This window comes from Oryzias melastigma, linkage group LG3, assembly GCF_002922805.2.
Source record: "Oryzias melastigma strain HK-1 linkage group LG3, ASM292280v2, whole genome shotgun sequence".
Taxonomy (NCBI): Eukaryota; Metazoa; Chordata; class Actinopteri; order Beloniformes; family Adrianichthyidae; genus Oryzias; species Oryzias melastigma.
In genome coordinates this window covers 28,893,785-28,910,545 of record NC_050514.1, presented here as the reverse complement: position 1 = coordinate 28,910,545, position 16,761 = coordinate 28,893,785, and the positions used below count along the sequence as shown (strand labels likewise).

At 35.8% G+C, this 16,761-nt stretch overlaps 1 protein-coding gene across 2 annotated transcripts in view; it reads left to right on the top strand.

The window, feature by feature from the left end:
• The first annotated feature begins 9,454 nt into the window (after positions 1-9,454).
• Positions 9,455-16,761, top strand: part of LOC112160368 (collagen and calcium-binding EGF domain-containing protein 1) — a 35,223-nt gene continuing 27,916 nt past the window's right edge. Inside the window, exons 1-2 of one of the 2 annotated variants that reach the window (XM_024294836.2) lie at positions 9,456-9,888; positions 11,903-11,986. In XM_024294836.2, the coding sequence (XP_024150604.1) occupies positions 9,776-9,888; positions 11,903-11,986 (197 nt within the window). In that variant the 5' untranslated portion in view covers positions 9,456-9,775. Of the gene's footprint in view, positions 9,889-11,902; positions 11,987-16,761 lie in introns of both variants that reach the window. The other variant, XM_024294837.2, reaches the window with a different exon arrangement.

Genomic DNA, 16,761 nt, shown 5'->3' with positions numbered 1-16,761 from the left:
GATGGACCAGTCTGGGTTTGGAGGTTGAGGGAGAACGGTACATTCTGGACTGAAGTGTGAAATTTGGTGGAGGAGGAATGATGGTACGGGCTTGTTTTTCAGGAATTAAGTGGCCCCTTAGATCCAATGAAAGGAACATTGAATGTTTCAGGATACAAAAGCATTTTGGACATTTTGACAAAAGGGTTGAAGCTGTAATAGTTGCTAAAAGTAGACCGACATCATACTGAACTCTATGGGTTAGGAATGGGATGGCACTTCAGGTCATATGTGAGTCAAGACAGGTGAGGCAATACTTTTGGTACTATAGGCTACGTCTGAATTCCCTCCCTAACTACAAAAAAACTATGTAGTGCAGGACTATCTAATATCCTGGATGTTAAAAGCAATTCTGACACCATGTTCACTACTTTTCTTTCGTTTTTTTCTAAACACTGGAAATTACATCAGAGATTTCACAAAGTGAAAATCGAATCAATACGAACATTTCACAATGTTTATTTGTGACTCCAATGTGTTCTGATGATGAAAACGTGGATGGTTTACTAAAAAATTACATTGAAACATGTTTTTTTCCTAAAAAATGTTTACCAACAATGCATTGTGGTCTATATTTGCTAAAGTAGTGAGCATCGATGTACGAAATTTTTTGCTAAGACTTCTGGGAAATTTTTTTGTGAATTTGATTTTGGAATTGTAGATTTGAACAGCTCTACAAAATGTCAAACACACAATATAGTGCACTATATAGTTAGTAGGGAAGGAATTTGGACAGAGCCATGAGTAAATCAAAGAACATAAGTCTCCTTGGGCAGCTCTATTCTGATGCATCCACTTACAGACAAATAAATCAATTAACGTCTTAGTTTCTCTAATCCAAGCAGATATCTGGTTCAAAACTGTAGGGTTGGATCACTCCAATATTTTCCATCATTTTTGTTGCACTAGTAATATTAGTTTGGGGTTGTAAAGGGCTGTAAGATAGTGCAAGAGTGAAAACAGAAGGATGATGGGATATCAGTGGAGGCTTACTTTCGTGCCAACAGTCCCACCCAAAACTCAGAGGTGAATCTCTAATGAACTCCTGCAGAAACTATGTCCTAAAAACAACACAGCTATTTTCATTTTGGCTCTAAAAATGGCATTATCATTATTAAAAGACCAGTGGAAACTATTTTAAAATAGATCAAAATGTGAAATGAGTGGAACTTTAACTTCAGTTCTTGACCAGTTACAAACTAAGACCTGATGAAAATATGAATGACTTCAAGTTAGAGAGAACACTACAGAATCCATAGTTCTGACTCTGATGGATCCGTTTTGTGCGTTTGACCCAAAGGTGATTTTTGCATCGAGAGCGGTTTTCTGGCATGTCATCACACACGAGATTCAGAAAAAACTGAGCAATTTAGAGCATGCTTCTTCCATAAGCTCACAAAGGCTTTATGACAAGAGCAGTTAGCAGCTGACATTAAAAAAGTATTTCCATGACAAGAAGGATGAAGACCTCTGCCAAAAAAGAAGAATCATCTCAATGATCAATGTGTCTGTTGGACTCACTTGTGAAAACAAGTGAAGTGTGCGCAGCGGTTTGACATGAGCTCATCTTTCTGGTAGCTCTCAGGGTCTTTTGTAAACTGCAGTGTTGATGTAATGCTGCTCTGCTAGATTAAAAGGCATAATGAGGAAATAATTACCGCACAATAAAATAAACTCTGACATACTTGTGTTGTTCCAGTGAATGTTGTCAGTGTTGACAATTCTGGGAGATGTTTAAAGTAAAAGCTTTTTTTTTGCATAAATGTTTTCTTTTAACAAACATCATAATTTATTTTAGTTTTTTTTTATTTCTGTTTCTTTATTTTTTTGTACCTTGGCAAAATGACAAAAAAACATGTAATATACACACAGACGATAGAAATTAATGTCTGCACACCTCATTAACAATTAAACTTTTGCAAAAATCTGACTCAGTTTGCAGAAGTGGATAAAGAATACCTTTGAAAAAAGAAAAAAAATAGAAATAAATGTTCCATGAGACACACACATTTCCTGAATCTTTACATGCAATCCCAAAGCCCCTCTTCGATCATATTTTGATTTTGTTGTAAAAGTGCTCTTAGTGACCTCTTAATAATGATTATGCTGTTTTAGCCAAACTAAAAATCCTCAGCATCCATCTGTTTACAATCTCTCCCACTATCTTACAACCCCATAAAACTCCAACATAACAATGGTGGTGAAATAAAAAAGGCGAGCAATATTAGAGCTATCCAGCTGCACGGTTTTGAGCGAGATGCCAGCTTGGACAAGGAAAACGAAGATGTTCATGGATCTATGAGTCTGCAAGTGGATGCATCAGAATGGGGTGGAGCAGAAACCTTGTAGCGTGCTGATTGAAGGTTCTCCATCAGAACTATGAGCTTTTAAAAGCTACAAATTTTTGTTGGATTAAGCACAATTTGAATATTCAGAAACACAGTTTTAAGCTAAATTTTCTTTAACTGCATCCTCCATCATCAGAAAACTGCTACAAGAACATATTATAAACACAGTTTTTGATTTTTATTTTGAATATTAATTTCAAATGTAGTACATATTATCTTTTATCAAATGTCTTCAATGTTTTTAAGATAAAATGGGTAACACACTAATCATCTTAAAGTTCCACTCCAACTGTATATTTTTTTCTAATGTAAATTCATTTCCGTTGATTTAATTATGATTTCAGTTGTGACCTGTCGCAGTCTGAGCCTTTTCTAGCATCCAGTTTTCAACTACTCCTAGTTTGAATTAATAAATACACAGTTTTAATCGTAAATAATTTTATATGGGTCCTCTACTATAAGAAAACTGCAACAAGAAAATGTCAAAACCACAAAAAATAAAATTTTCATAGGAATGAGTCTTCAAAGCTCTTGTAAAATGCAACTAAATGACAACACAACCAACTCTAAGTATGAAAAATATATTTTTTGTGTAAATGTAATTGCAAAATTGTACAATTTTGTTCAAAAAAGGTCAAATATTGTCACAGATCTCACTTGGTCTTAATGTTTAGTATGTTTTCCTGACAGGATCAATATGACACAAAGCAAAACCAAATTATTTGCCATCTTGGAGACTTTCCATCCTGAAGACACGTCAAACTTGTATTGATGAGGGAGAGTTTAGCCAGCAGCTTCCTCCCACTGCAGGTATCTGATAATGTTGCATTGCATGTTATGAAAGATTTGATTCTAGAGGAAATTAAGCCAAAGGATGTTATTTATTCACATCACAATTTATTTGCAGTGAATAAAACCAGCTGTTTCCACTGAGCAGGGCCCCCGTCTCCCCTTTTGTGCACCCCTATAGACTTACCTAACGTGGCTGGACAGTCCGCTGACCACTGTGCTGTTGTTTCCTGCCTGATGACTGATGGCAGGAGCGTCTGTCTCAACACGGTCACTCTCCATTCCTTCCACTGAGTTATCGTTAACTGTGAAGAACGCTGAAACCGCTCTGAGAAAAACTCAGCATAATATTTACATAATGCTGAGAGAAAAACAAATTGTTTGATATGTGTGGAAATTCTCCGCATGCGGCATCGTTTATGTGGGAAGTTTCTCTGAAAAGTATCACAGGATTACCATATTTATATTTCTCATCATGTTTTCTGAATAAAACAAAAACATTGTTAGTACATCTTGGCTCTGATTTCCTTCAATTGCTCATTCCAGATGCACTCGTGATGTATATTGATGTTGTTCTTTATTAGCCATACATCAAGCAGAGCAATAAAAACAAAACCTCCCCTAAGCTTCCTGTGCAGCAATAATAAAGACCTGTGAAAGGGCTATTTTAATGCAGCTAATAAAAAGCATGCGTTCTACAGCGAGTACGCCTCACGCATTGTAGTTCCTAATAAAAAGCGAAAGAAAAATAGCTGCCTATGGTGTGGTGGGTTAATCAGATTGCAGCTCGTAGAGTCAAGGGCTAAAAGCCTGTGGCAAAGTCGCTTCTCAAGCAATCAGACTGTGATTGCAAACATGCTTAGAAAAACAGCAATACAGGGGTGGATAATTACTACGCATAGATAACCAGTCTGTACTTGAAAGGTTTTTTTCTGTTCTTTTTATTTGAAGCAAACATCACCAGCCCATCCACCTTTAGGAATTTAGAACCAAACGTGTTCTAACGAAGGATTCAGTCGTTTGTTGATACTAAAATATTCCCAGTGTGATGCGGAACCTGAGAGTGACGTGAAAAAACACAGAAATATTTATTTTATCTTAAGCTTATGATTCCACATGTTTTGATTTTTTACCCATGGTGACATCAGTGTGAAAAAAAAGAAAAAAATCAGAAATGTGTTCTGTTGTCCACTTGCTTTGTGGTATATTCTACAAAATTTTATTTTTCAGGAAAATGGCCCTTACGAGTTAATACATTTTGAGCAAAATGTGAAAAATTATAATTCAGACACTATTCGCCCGCCGCCTGTCTGTCAGTCCGTCCACTGTATCCCTTTTGAGGTCACTGTGTTGCCACAGCCAAGACTGGCTACTGTTGGGCGAAGGCGAAGCAATTCCCAGACAGATTATCAGCCTGTCACAGGTTCATATATATATATATATATATATTCTGAACATTTATTTTAAATATTTGTTTCGCAAACTTGATCATTTATTGTGTAAACAGATAATCAGCTTTTATATATGGATAGAAGTTCTGAAAAATTATAAATTGACTCTTGAGACTGAGACAAAGAAATGTAAAGTGATAAACTTCCTACAGATGACCATAATAAACACCTGTATCGTTGATAAGGATGTAATGATTCCTCGTGAAGTGGTAAAAAATGATTGAAACTTGTCAACATGTTCATCGATGCAGAAAATGAAAAAATCGTTTTGTAAATTTAGAAAAATGCAGAGCAGATGACACTTCTTCATGCAGGCTAGCTGTGAGTGTGCGGCCCTCTGTCTGTTTTGCTGTGTGCTCTTCAGCTGCGCTTCCCAAAATTCTCACAGCTCCTTTGGAGTTAAAAGTTTCACATAAGTCAGTCCCTCCAGGATGTTGCCATTGCAACTATTAGCGCAAATTCAAGCAAACCCGAGATTTGTTGCCCACTTTGCAACTTTACATTTTCATCGTAACTTTACTGCATCTTTGACCAATCTACCGTGACAGTCACGGGTGACGACGCAGCTTCATGACTGTTTCCCTTCTGACTTCTTCAGAGGAGCCGTGCTCTTTTTTTATTAACCCTTAAGGTGCTCATACACCGCTGCTTCAGTGTGCATTCAAGAGACCACTTTCAATAAAATGTCTACGCAAAAATGTTCTTTGCATAAACTTTTCACTGTCTTTGTTTCTCTGCAAGCTGCCCGTGAACGGTCATTTGCGCTGAGTGTGAGGGTGGGCAAGTGCACGCAGAGGCTGGGTGCAGAGCTTTCCATCACATGGAGCACAACATGAACCAAGTGTGAAAGGATTTGTGATCATTTCAGTATTATGTATAATTTTTATATTTAATCCTTTCTGTTAGTAGGAAAACAGTTTGATGTAAGGGGCAAAAAGAACTTGGCCTTAAAATGCATTTAATTCATTGTGTTAAAAAAAAAAAATCAGAAAAAATTGAAATTGTGAACTGTGAACTGGGTAGAATCGTGGCTTGACTGAATCAGTACATCCCTAATCGTTGACATGCATTATTAGAAAAAAAAAACATTGAACATTTCACATTCTGATTTACTTTCTTCACATACATGGTTTCTGTGTTACTAAAAGAACATGAAAGCACATGATCAGTTACATTTTTATTTTTAAATTTTACACGTTGTCATCCTTTGCTCTGTACCTCACTATGTTCCTGCAATGAAAACACAAAAAGGCCACGTTTTCTCATTTTATCTTAAATATGTAAGACAGTCCTTGTGATTTATTGAGTAAATAGAGGCATTTTTAAACAAATTTTAAATTAAATTACAAACTAGAAAAGTTGCATTACCTGACATAATGCATCTTTGCTGAATGTTGTCGCTGCATATGCTGCAAACATTTGCTGAAGATGCTGTAACGACTTATTGTAATTGCTGAAGGAATTGCTGAAAGTAGCTTAACAAAGAATTAGCCTTAAAAACCGGAGAAAGTGTCAAATTAGCCAAAAAAGATAAAATTATGCTAATATGTTAGCAAAACTCAAAGTTAGGTTAAAAAATGTAGTTAGTTATAATGTTCTCAACATGCTGAATGGTTTGATACCCATATTGAATAGGCTTGAAATTGCACAAAAAGTTGTGAGAATTTTGTGGAAAAAACAGACAATTTGTGAACACAACCGTGTAAAAGCTTAAAATTGCTTAAATTTAACAATGTCTAGTAAAAGCATGAATTTCCTGAACATGCTGGATGTGTAAAATTGCATAAAATGCTGAATTTGCTTAAAATTTGTACACATTTGTGTAAAATTGTGTAAAATTGTGCAAAGTTGTGTTAAATTGTGTAATTGTGTGTAACTTGCATGGATTTTAACAATGCTGGAAGTACAAGCATGAATTTCTGGACATGCTGGATGTTTTAAATTGCTTAAATTGCATAAAGTGTGTAATTTGCAGGAATTTGTAAAAAAAAATCCTATTAATTATAATGGGGCTGAAAAAACGCACAAATTGTGTAACTACGCAAAAACTGTAAAGTGCACAACTACTATTAATACAAGCAGTAATGTCCTTAACGACCTGAACGTTTTGATACCAAGATTGTGTAAATCACATAAAGTGTGATAAAGTTTTTATGTGTCAAAAAACGTACGGAAGAAAACGTAAATGATAACTTTAATAGTGTGAATGCATTGAATGCATTCACACTATTAAAGTTACCTATCCAAAAAATCCTACATCTCCAATCTTATAACAGTGTAATAAAGTTATTCTTAGATGATTTTATGTGTTGTTTTGATCTATGTGTAACTTTTAGACACATTTTTATTCCATGCACTGTCATACAAAAGCTCTTCTTAGTGGTTGGACTTTTTTTTTCTAACCAACGAAAACACCAAACTCTGCTCCAAAGGTCTGTTGGTATGACACTTAACTTTCTGGTTTTGTAATGCCAACAAACCACTCTTCTTGAAAATAACCACAGACAGATTTGACTTTGGATACAAAACAAAAGAAGACTTAAGGACTTCTTTGTTGGAATATCATAAAACTACCAACAAACTTTCTGGTCACAAAATTAACTTTTTTCAACCACTGAAACACGGTTTGGTTGAGGACCAAACTTGTCAAGAATCTTAGAAGATCCAGATCTATCACAGAAATGAAAAACTATCCACCTCAAGCTTTAAAAAAAAGATATTTTCTTTCATTTTAAGGACATATGCCAGCAGCTGAATGAATCTGAGCCACATAAGCATTAATAGTTTGAGCTCTCTTCTTTAACCAAAACATTATTCAAATAATCTGTCCACAGCCGCCACTGTTTTGCAGCAGGAAAATGTGGTTGGAAACCCCCTTGAATTGGACCCATGAGCAAACATGATGGTGAAAATTATATAGCGGTTCATAACAAGAGCAAAAGCCACAAACTCTGTCAGCCATTAGAGAAAAAAGAGACATATTTTGATACTTGGGAGCAATTAAGAGACATTTGATTGAGTAATGCATTTTACCTTTATTTTCCAAAGAAAACCAGAATTGTTGTTGTGATTTTCTGTCAAAAGATACAATTTTTTTTAAGTACTTAGTATAAATGTGTTAAGTAATAGAATTTCTTTTTAATCTTTGATTTACAGACACATACAGGTTTAAGAATACTAAAAGTCACACTAAAACAGTGCATAATAAAAAACAGAATTTAAAATTGTATCTAAAATGTGGCTTTAGAGGAAAATTGAAAAGCAGGCACTCCCTCTGTAAAAGACATATAAAATGATACGCTTTGACAATTGTTAAGAGTGAAATACTCCTGAAAAGACAAGCTGTTTGCAGGCAAAACAAACAAAAAAGAGTCCTAAACTCATTTGAAACAAACAAACAAAAACTCTGCATTCAAAAATGTTGCTTAGTCTTACTTTTCTAAAGCTAAATGAGATTTTATCCTGTAAATGTGGTTTGCGGTTTGTGCTTTTGTAATTATCGGTCATTACGCCTGTGGTCTCCTAATAGATTTTTCATGCCACTTAGTGGCTTTCCACTGTTTTTGTTTCATTACGCTGTTGTAAATAAAGATTTGAGAGCGTTTGTGTCTGGTGGAGAACTAGTGATGTGCCAGTCATTTTAAGGCGAGTCACGACCAGCAGAATCCAAGGTAAAAGATATTTATATTATGTTTTATTTGACTTATTGACTAGAATTTTCAGTAAATAAATCCATTATCACTAAATTAAATCAACAAATCACTTTTCAATAGTTATTTTTTTTTAGAATATGTTCAGGCTAATAATATTTATAATATAAATGGTTTGATTTGTTGGTTTTTAACGTAGGGTTTTATTGTGATTCATTTAATTATGAGAAAATTCTTCTTCATACCCAAATAGAACTGGTTTTAAAAGAGAAACTTGAAAACTTTTATTAAATTGTGTTAAATCTGCAAATGAATTGTGTACTTTTCCAAAATTTAAAGGGTTTAGCAGTAGAACCCAACCACAACTACTGTACACTCAACAGGTCAGGTGTATTTTAAAAAGAATAAACACACTTTAGATAGTATTTTTGTCAATAGACAGAAAAACCTTTATTTTCATTACTTACAATGAAATTGGAACCATTTAAGTCCAAAAGTAATGTAGCAAAGTATAATATAAAATAGAAACACATGTCAATATATAGAAAAAATTGTGCAAATATAAGGATATAAAAAATAAATAAATGTACTCAAGGATGAATATTTTAATAAACAGATATTATATTCACATATACACATAAACTGATGTGATGAGTGAGTGAGTGAGTGAGTAATAACAAATATAACATTAAAATGATTAATTAACTATAATCAAAATTAAAATAAATGATTAAAAATAATCGTGAATTTTCAAAAGCAAAACGATAAAATAAAATAAAAAATAAGAAATTGCGGGAAAAGTGGAAGATTATCCAAATGTTCATCTTTTAGTCTTGTGATTTTTTTCTCCGATGAGATTATTTTTATTAACACTTCTACGAACTAGCATCATTAATTTAATCATAAATGAAATTGCATTTCATGTTTTTATTAACATTTCTCGTCTTAAATTCCCAAAGTTCAGAGAAACCTTGCTGAGTTTTGATAGATGCTGCAGAACTCTGATGAATCTGTATTTGTTTAGTAACAGCGCCCCCGGTGCCCACTTTCCCCTTCAGCTCAGTGAAAGTCTGTAAAAATAAATAAAATTGGCAAATAAAAATCTGTTACATGTTCCATAAATCACGTCTTCAGTCCGAGTCCTCGCTGAGGGGAGGTGGAGGGGGGCAGTCTCCTGAGTGGAGTGAGGTCTCTTCTTTGGGGGCAGGAATGTAAATCCACGGGGATTAGTGAGAACACATCGGGCTGTAAACCCCCTCAGTAGCTCTCCAAGGGGTCCCTGCCTCAGTGCGTAAAGTTGGGAAGGCGCTCCGGACGCATTGCGCAGCAGCGCCGTGATCCCACAGGCTCCATGTGCGTCACGTCTGCGGGATGCTTGACAAGGATTTCTGATATTTTGATAGCGCAGCCCGCGCGGGTCAATGGCAGATGAGAAAGGTGTTGCTGTGCGGATGTTAATGCTTTTCACTTGAGCAAGTCATCAGTCCGCAGAGAGGACATGGGTCAGATTAATGGTGCGACTCTGTTACCTTTGGGGGCGATCTGTGCTGTTTTCCTGTGGGAATCTGGTGCCAGCTCCATCAGGACGACGTTCACCGTGGACACATCGAGGTAAGGCATTTTTGTTAGAGTCAGTCCTTCCAATTGAGTGAGTGTTGTCAAAATATTTTAAAAACAGAAATAGAAGTTTTCATCTGAAACATTTTGGCACAGAGATTTTCAGATCAAAGTGGGACCAAATTGCAGAATGCACCCTTTGAATTTGTTTGGACATCTGATTTGATCTCAAAACAAAGACTTCACTGTCAGATAAGCACAGAGAGCCAAAAACTGTAATAGAGTTTAGCTTTTGTTTTATTGCTCTCTGGTCTTCATGGCACAGCCAGAGAGCGCGCTGTCAAAGAGGAGTCCCCTGGATGAACCGCTGCTGCTGCTGCGTCTAATCTAATCTGATTTGTGAAGAAACGTGGAAACTCCAAGAGCTTGGAATGGCTCTCAGAGCAGGAAGCCAAATGTTGCCTGTGCTTAGACATAACATGACAGATGCTATTAAGGTGCCCAGTGAGGGTAGGTCAGGAGGTGAGGAGTGGATGGGAGAGGAGCACATGCTCCCAATAGTCACGGGAAACCACTGAGATGCAAACTGCTGTGCATCAAGTTCAGCCCTAATAATGGAATGGGCCTATAGGTTTTTTCACCAGCCAGAAAGCGTGGCAGCCCTCAGATTTATGATTTCAATGTGTGGAGCGAACTCTGTGGATTCTGTTACAGTGGGATCAAACCATCTTTCACTGTGATGAACGACTTTCCTGCAAGCTGTGTTAATAAAGATTGTAAAACTATACTTGCACAACTGTACTCTGTCATGTTAACACTTGTGTTAGATCGGTTTTTTAGTTTTGGATCATGTCTTCGATTCACAATCCTATTACCTTCCGTTCTTTGGTGGTATTTTTTCAAAGTTTAGACACTCGATTAATCAAGATTACAAATCATTCACAGTTTATACACTGGCTTGTATAACTCAGATCTACCAGCAATCGTACATAGATGACAAGAGGACAATTTTTTCTAACTTTTTTTCCTACTTTTATAAACTTATTTTATGCAATTTTTTAGTTTTTATAACATTTTTTGTGTTCACATTTATCTTTAACTTGCAAGATTCAGACAACTAAAACTAACTTATAGGGCTGTGAACATTTACGCTTTAATGCACGCAATTAATCCAAAAGAATTAATGCGTTAATATGTATAAAGGCAAATTAATCAAAAGAAACTCGGCGGTTCAGGTGTCCACGGCGTGCGTTAAAACATTTCATCGCTTATACCATGGTCGCTTACAAAAGAAATAAATATTCAATCGGTTTTTAGTACTTTAGCCTTGGTATTTTTGTGGTTAAGATCACTTTTTTACAAAAAGTGAATAATTTGATCCACGATCCAGTGCCATGTTGTACAAATAATTTTACCTGGTAAAACATTGCCATTAATTGTCATTATTCTCAACATAAAAGTGCGATTAATCAGATTTTTTTCTGTAATTGGTTGACAGCAGTAATTAAAAATAAATAGTCTAAATGTAGAATTTCGTGTGATTTTATATTGTGATTATTCGCAGATAATAAGTGATCGGCAAATACTGAGAATGAAAAAAGAATTAAAGCGATTAATCGTGATTAATTATTTTTTTACAGGTTTGCGATTAACTAGTTAATTAACTTATTTTCACTGCTGATGAAGTGATCAATAATTGCTTTGTCTTTCAACATCATTTATTTAAAAAAATTGTAAGACAGAAGTGAAACAATCACTCAATTGTCTTCCAAATCGATTTAATTTCTCTCAAAAAGTTCGATTGAAAATTACATTTATCGGCCAAAACAGACTTTTTAGTTGAGTGTTAATGATGTCTTAAAACAATGTTTGTGTTGTGTGCAGTTCAACAATCTGTAGAGAAATACTTTAAACTCCCTTGATTTTCTCCAATTCTGGATTTTTTATCCCTTTTTTTTCTTAAATCTCTGGAGCCACTTCTGTGAGCGCGTATTTTTAGAACTACTTAAAAGGAGCTCCACTGAATCTCATCAGATCTTTTTCCCTCCATCTGGGATGCGTTTCTCAGGACAACGGAGTGTCCGGATAACAAAATCCTGACTGTGGAGTATTCTTGTGTCAGAGCTGGCGGGAAGAATGGCACTTGCTTGAGGTAAGTTGTGCAACTTCTACTCACTAATATCTAGGAATGAATGGTCTTTCTCAAAACAGTAATTTGCAGAACTATTGTTTGGCAAAGCTGCAGACATTTGGGAAGAGAGTTTTACGTGAGTTATGGAAAGGTTTGAAGAACCAGTAAACCACTCTGCTGCTGAGTCATTTCAACAATTTCATTTGGGATTTTGTTGTTAGGAAACTCTACTTGTCATCTTTAGCGAGTAAAATACACATTTCCTGGTTTTGTTGTGTCATGTACATCCTGTCAGTGACATAGTCATTCTTCATAGTCAAATGAAGTCTCGGGGTGTATTCAGACTGGAAAATTCCGTTGATCTGGATCAAGTCTGCTTCATTTGGTCCGGATCGAGTCCTGAATCCTGTATTCATATTGCTGTGATGTGGACTGTCCTGTTCCAAACTAAACCTTAAAAACAAAACCACGTGACTAAAGATCTCCTCAGTCATTGGCCAGGACTTACGAGAGGGCGGGACAAGGCAACGAAAATTAAAGTCCTGTGTTTTGCAGTCTTTGTCAGGATAGTTCACTTATTGAAACTTTATTTTTCTGACTAATTTTAGCTGCGTTTTCATCAACTACTAAATTGCACAAATTGGTTTTGTGATAATAAATGTGCCCAAAGGAAATACGACAATTACAAAAAAAACCTCGCATTTATCAAAAAAAAACTTTTTGTTCTTGGAAGAGGTGAATTTTGAGGCGTATTGAAATTGACATATTTTGCAACAGTTTTTCCTAATTAAATGAGTCACGTGACCAACAACCGGTTACCACGCACATGCCACAGGAAGCCCAACAGCAATTCAAAGCTCATTAAAAGTTGAGTGTCATGCAGAATTGTTGGATCCACAGCTCTTCTGTAAAACCACCATTTCCCAGAATCTCTTCATCTGTAGCCGCTCCCACGTAGCTTGCTTCTCCACGGCCTGAATAAGACGTAGACGTCTCCTTTGATAGATGATGAGCGCTAACGCCGTGGCAGAGATTTCAATGTATCTGCTGTAAATCAAAGTTTTGTTCACATCCGTCTCTGTGTTTTTGAATGACTTATGGCGTGAGTTGGCTTGAGTTTAGTCGAATAATTATGGTTTAATGAAAATAGTGTAATAGCGAAATTGTGCTTTTTTAAAGTTTCTAGAATTTTAGAATTCTAGAACACAGCTAATGTCAGGTACAACATTTTTTACTGCTACTCTACTGCAAGGTGGTTCTAAGGACACGCTGGCTAAGAAAGTGATTAGGACATAGATTGCAGGGAAAACGGTGCAATAATCAATGTGTATCACGTTTTTAATTGTTATAATGAGCCGGAATTTATCCGACCACATTTCAAGGAGTTGCTTTGTCTCATCATTACTCCGTTACTCTGTTTACATCCAATACTGCTTGGCTACGGTGGCAATTTTGGCTCAATTGCTCCACTCCGAGCACTGAACCTATTTAGACTGAGAAATCTCAGAGCGAACCAGAGCCCAGTCCAATTAGACCGCCTCGAAAGATGGGTCCAAAAGCGGTTCTTGGTCCCGGAAAAGAGTCTGCTTGGGTGTGTTAAGACTGAAGATTTTTGCTGGATTATCAGGAGAAACGAACTCTGGTTAAGATAATCAAATGTGTCTAATCTGAATACACTTTTCAGTCTCCTATTATCTATCAGCTATCCATCAGCTTCTTATTATCTCTTTTTATGTTTCGCAACTTTATGATCATCTTTCAAATGTCCTGGACTCATTTTCAATATTTTTGGCTCAACTTGCATTTTCTCTGATTCAACTGGAAGAGTGAAAGTATTCTTCAAGTCTCAGGGAGTCAGGCCTGAAACGCAACATAAAAGTGGACAAAGAAGACGATTGGATCGGAAGGGTTTATTGCACTGCATCCATATAGAGCAAACACAGGCTGTTAACAGTAAAGACAAAAACCAGAATTGGCTAAAGTGATGAATCACCATTTCAAAGAGCTTTCTGTGTAACGTGGAGAAAGAAAAACAGAACTCGAAAGAGACAAAGAGAATTTTGGGCAAGGATTTCAAAGAAAACGGCTCATTTTTTGCTGTTTCTTTTCATTACATTGAGTCTCTTGAGGTTTTTATTGAATCAAGTGGAAATAAAAGTAAAATTTAGAATTTCAGCTTTTAACTCATGAACATCACATGGAACGAAAAGAGAATCAATTTATATTGACGATGAGATAAGTGTTGGGCCAATTGCTGGCATTTTTGAATAAATGATGAAGCAAGTTTGATGCTTGACGATAGAACGTGTGATCTGTTTACCGTCGAGCTTTGACCGTCGCTGGCTCTGCGTCTTGTTCCGTTCCTGGCACAGCCAGAGATGTGTGGAGCTGAAGGATGAGGATTAGATGAGGTTGGATTTTCCTTGCCGTGATTCCTTCACGCTCCTTTTAAAACGCAGATCCACTTTAAATAGGTTCTGCAGATGACTTGAAGGAAAACCAGACTGATGGCTGGCTTTTTGGAGGGTTTCAGATGGATGACGAGTCCACTGCCAGATATTTGAAAATGTTGAGACACTTTTTTAAAATCTGGGTGATTTTTTCTTGTCTGTTCTTTTGGCTGTTGTTGTACATATTGGGGGAGTTGTTTTTTTTTTTTTTTCTTCTGGCTTTCTCTCACTCATTGACTTACCCTCAAGACTCAAACCACCTGTAAACATCATGCTGTGACAGCAGCTGTTAGCTTGAGGGCAGGGTTGCAAACAAGCTCTTCAAGGGAAGAAAATGGGTTTGTTCTTCTTGCGTATGTGTGAATACATGAACAGAACCAAACTGAACTAGAAGAAACAAACAGAATCGGATAATGAAGAACCATAAACCACAGATTTAAAGACTAAGAGAGGAGAGCCAATAAACAGAACCATCTTAGGTGATTAATCCAAAGCAGCGTTTTGATCAAAGCAAAGGGAACAAGAACAGAAGAGCAAGAGCAAGTTGTTGAACATCAGTACAAAAATACATTTGTTTTATAAAACTAAACCATCGGAGCAAAAATAAAATCCCATCTCAAGACACATTTAAACCTTTCTTGATTAAATACTTTAAAATAAACCACTTTTTCTGTTACTCCGAAGAGGATTCAGCAGGTTTGGAAAATGGATGGAACAATTTTTTCTAGAGATTAATAAGAGTTTATTCATTTAAACAAGGGACAATGCACAGAAGAAAAATAACCACATGAAATTTCAAAACATTTATTGTTCCAGGTTAGAGCAAATTTTGCTAATTTCCACCTGTAATCCCTAAAAGTAAGAACAAGTACAAGCAAAATAATTAAAATTATACACTGGTTTACTATCTTCTAATGTTTGTTTTCAACTGTTATGGTCTTTTATAAAGTTAGGACAGTAGAAACTAATGGTTAAAATTTTTGAGAATTTGAGTCTGATGTAATATTTCAGTATACATTTCTGAAACTCAAAGTATCAATGTAAAAAAATATATATTACTTAAGTTTTACTGTGAAAAACGTCACTGCAAACTGCAAATAGAACCAAAAACAACAACAACATTTAACTAAAAGAAAAAAATAAAAACATGGAGTTTCCTTACGCTCTTACTTATTTCTTCAATCCAATTCTTGGGTTATTCATGTCGGGATATTTTTGGAGCAATTTACATTTTTTGAGTTACAGTGGTTTCATTTGAACCCAATTCATGATTTTTTTTTTTTAGTTTAAAAAAGCTAGTCCATTTTTAATCTTGAAGTTGGGTTTAAAAACAACCAAACTTGGTGTTTTGGGTGTTTATTAATTTTCCAAAAATATATTTCAACCTCAAAAACAAGAAACTCTAACCAACCTCTGTTAAAATGAATTTAGGAAATGTTTTACAGATTGGTGACCTTTTGTTTAAACACCACCTCTAAGGTTTCATGTCTTTACTGCTCTGCAACACACATCAGAAATCCAATCTAGTCGACCAGCGTGCACCAGCAACCACCAGAGCTGCTGCAGCATGCCTGAGAAGTGTCTCACAACTAAATGGAGACACAGCAGGTTGAGCTGGCAGACGGCGGCACAATTTTAAGTAAACCAGAGCCTGTATAGAACAAGAGGCAAAGGCAATCAGAACAAAGCATTTTCAACAAACATGCAACCTGCATAAAAACAAAGAAAGTGAGACAAAAAATACAAAAATATCAACAATATCCTAATCCAGGGACACCACAGAACACCAAAGTATTTAGAAAAATATTTTCAGGCCTGGACAAAGTTGTCAGTCAAACTGTCTAATCTCTTAATAGAATACAGATTTATCTGAACCAGCTTCACCTCTCTGTTCCTCCTCCTCTTCTTGTCCACCTGACACAACACATCTCTTGCAATAACCTGGGAAATGGGGATATTTGGATAGAGTTGTTTAAAAATAGACAGAAAGATTCATGTTGAGGGTCAAGAAAGTGGGCTAAGTTGCAATGAAAACACAGAGGTGTGTTTTTGTTAAGAAAAATTGGGCCTTTTCTTAGAAAGTGTTATCGTTCTCAAGTAAAGAACTCTTTTGTGCTCTTCTCTTGCTGAAGCTCATCCTTTTTATCTCATCTTTGACTTTTTCTATAGAGCCAAATCAGAATGATAAAGATTTGAAACACAAATAAAACAACTTGAAAAATTCAAGCTGGAATTTTCATTCAAGGCTTAAAAAACTAGTGTGAAATTATTGATTATTTTCAGCTTCAAATTTTCTGTTTTTAAGGTTCAAAACTAAAAAAATCTGTTTAAATTTTTTTTTCCACT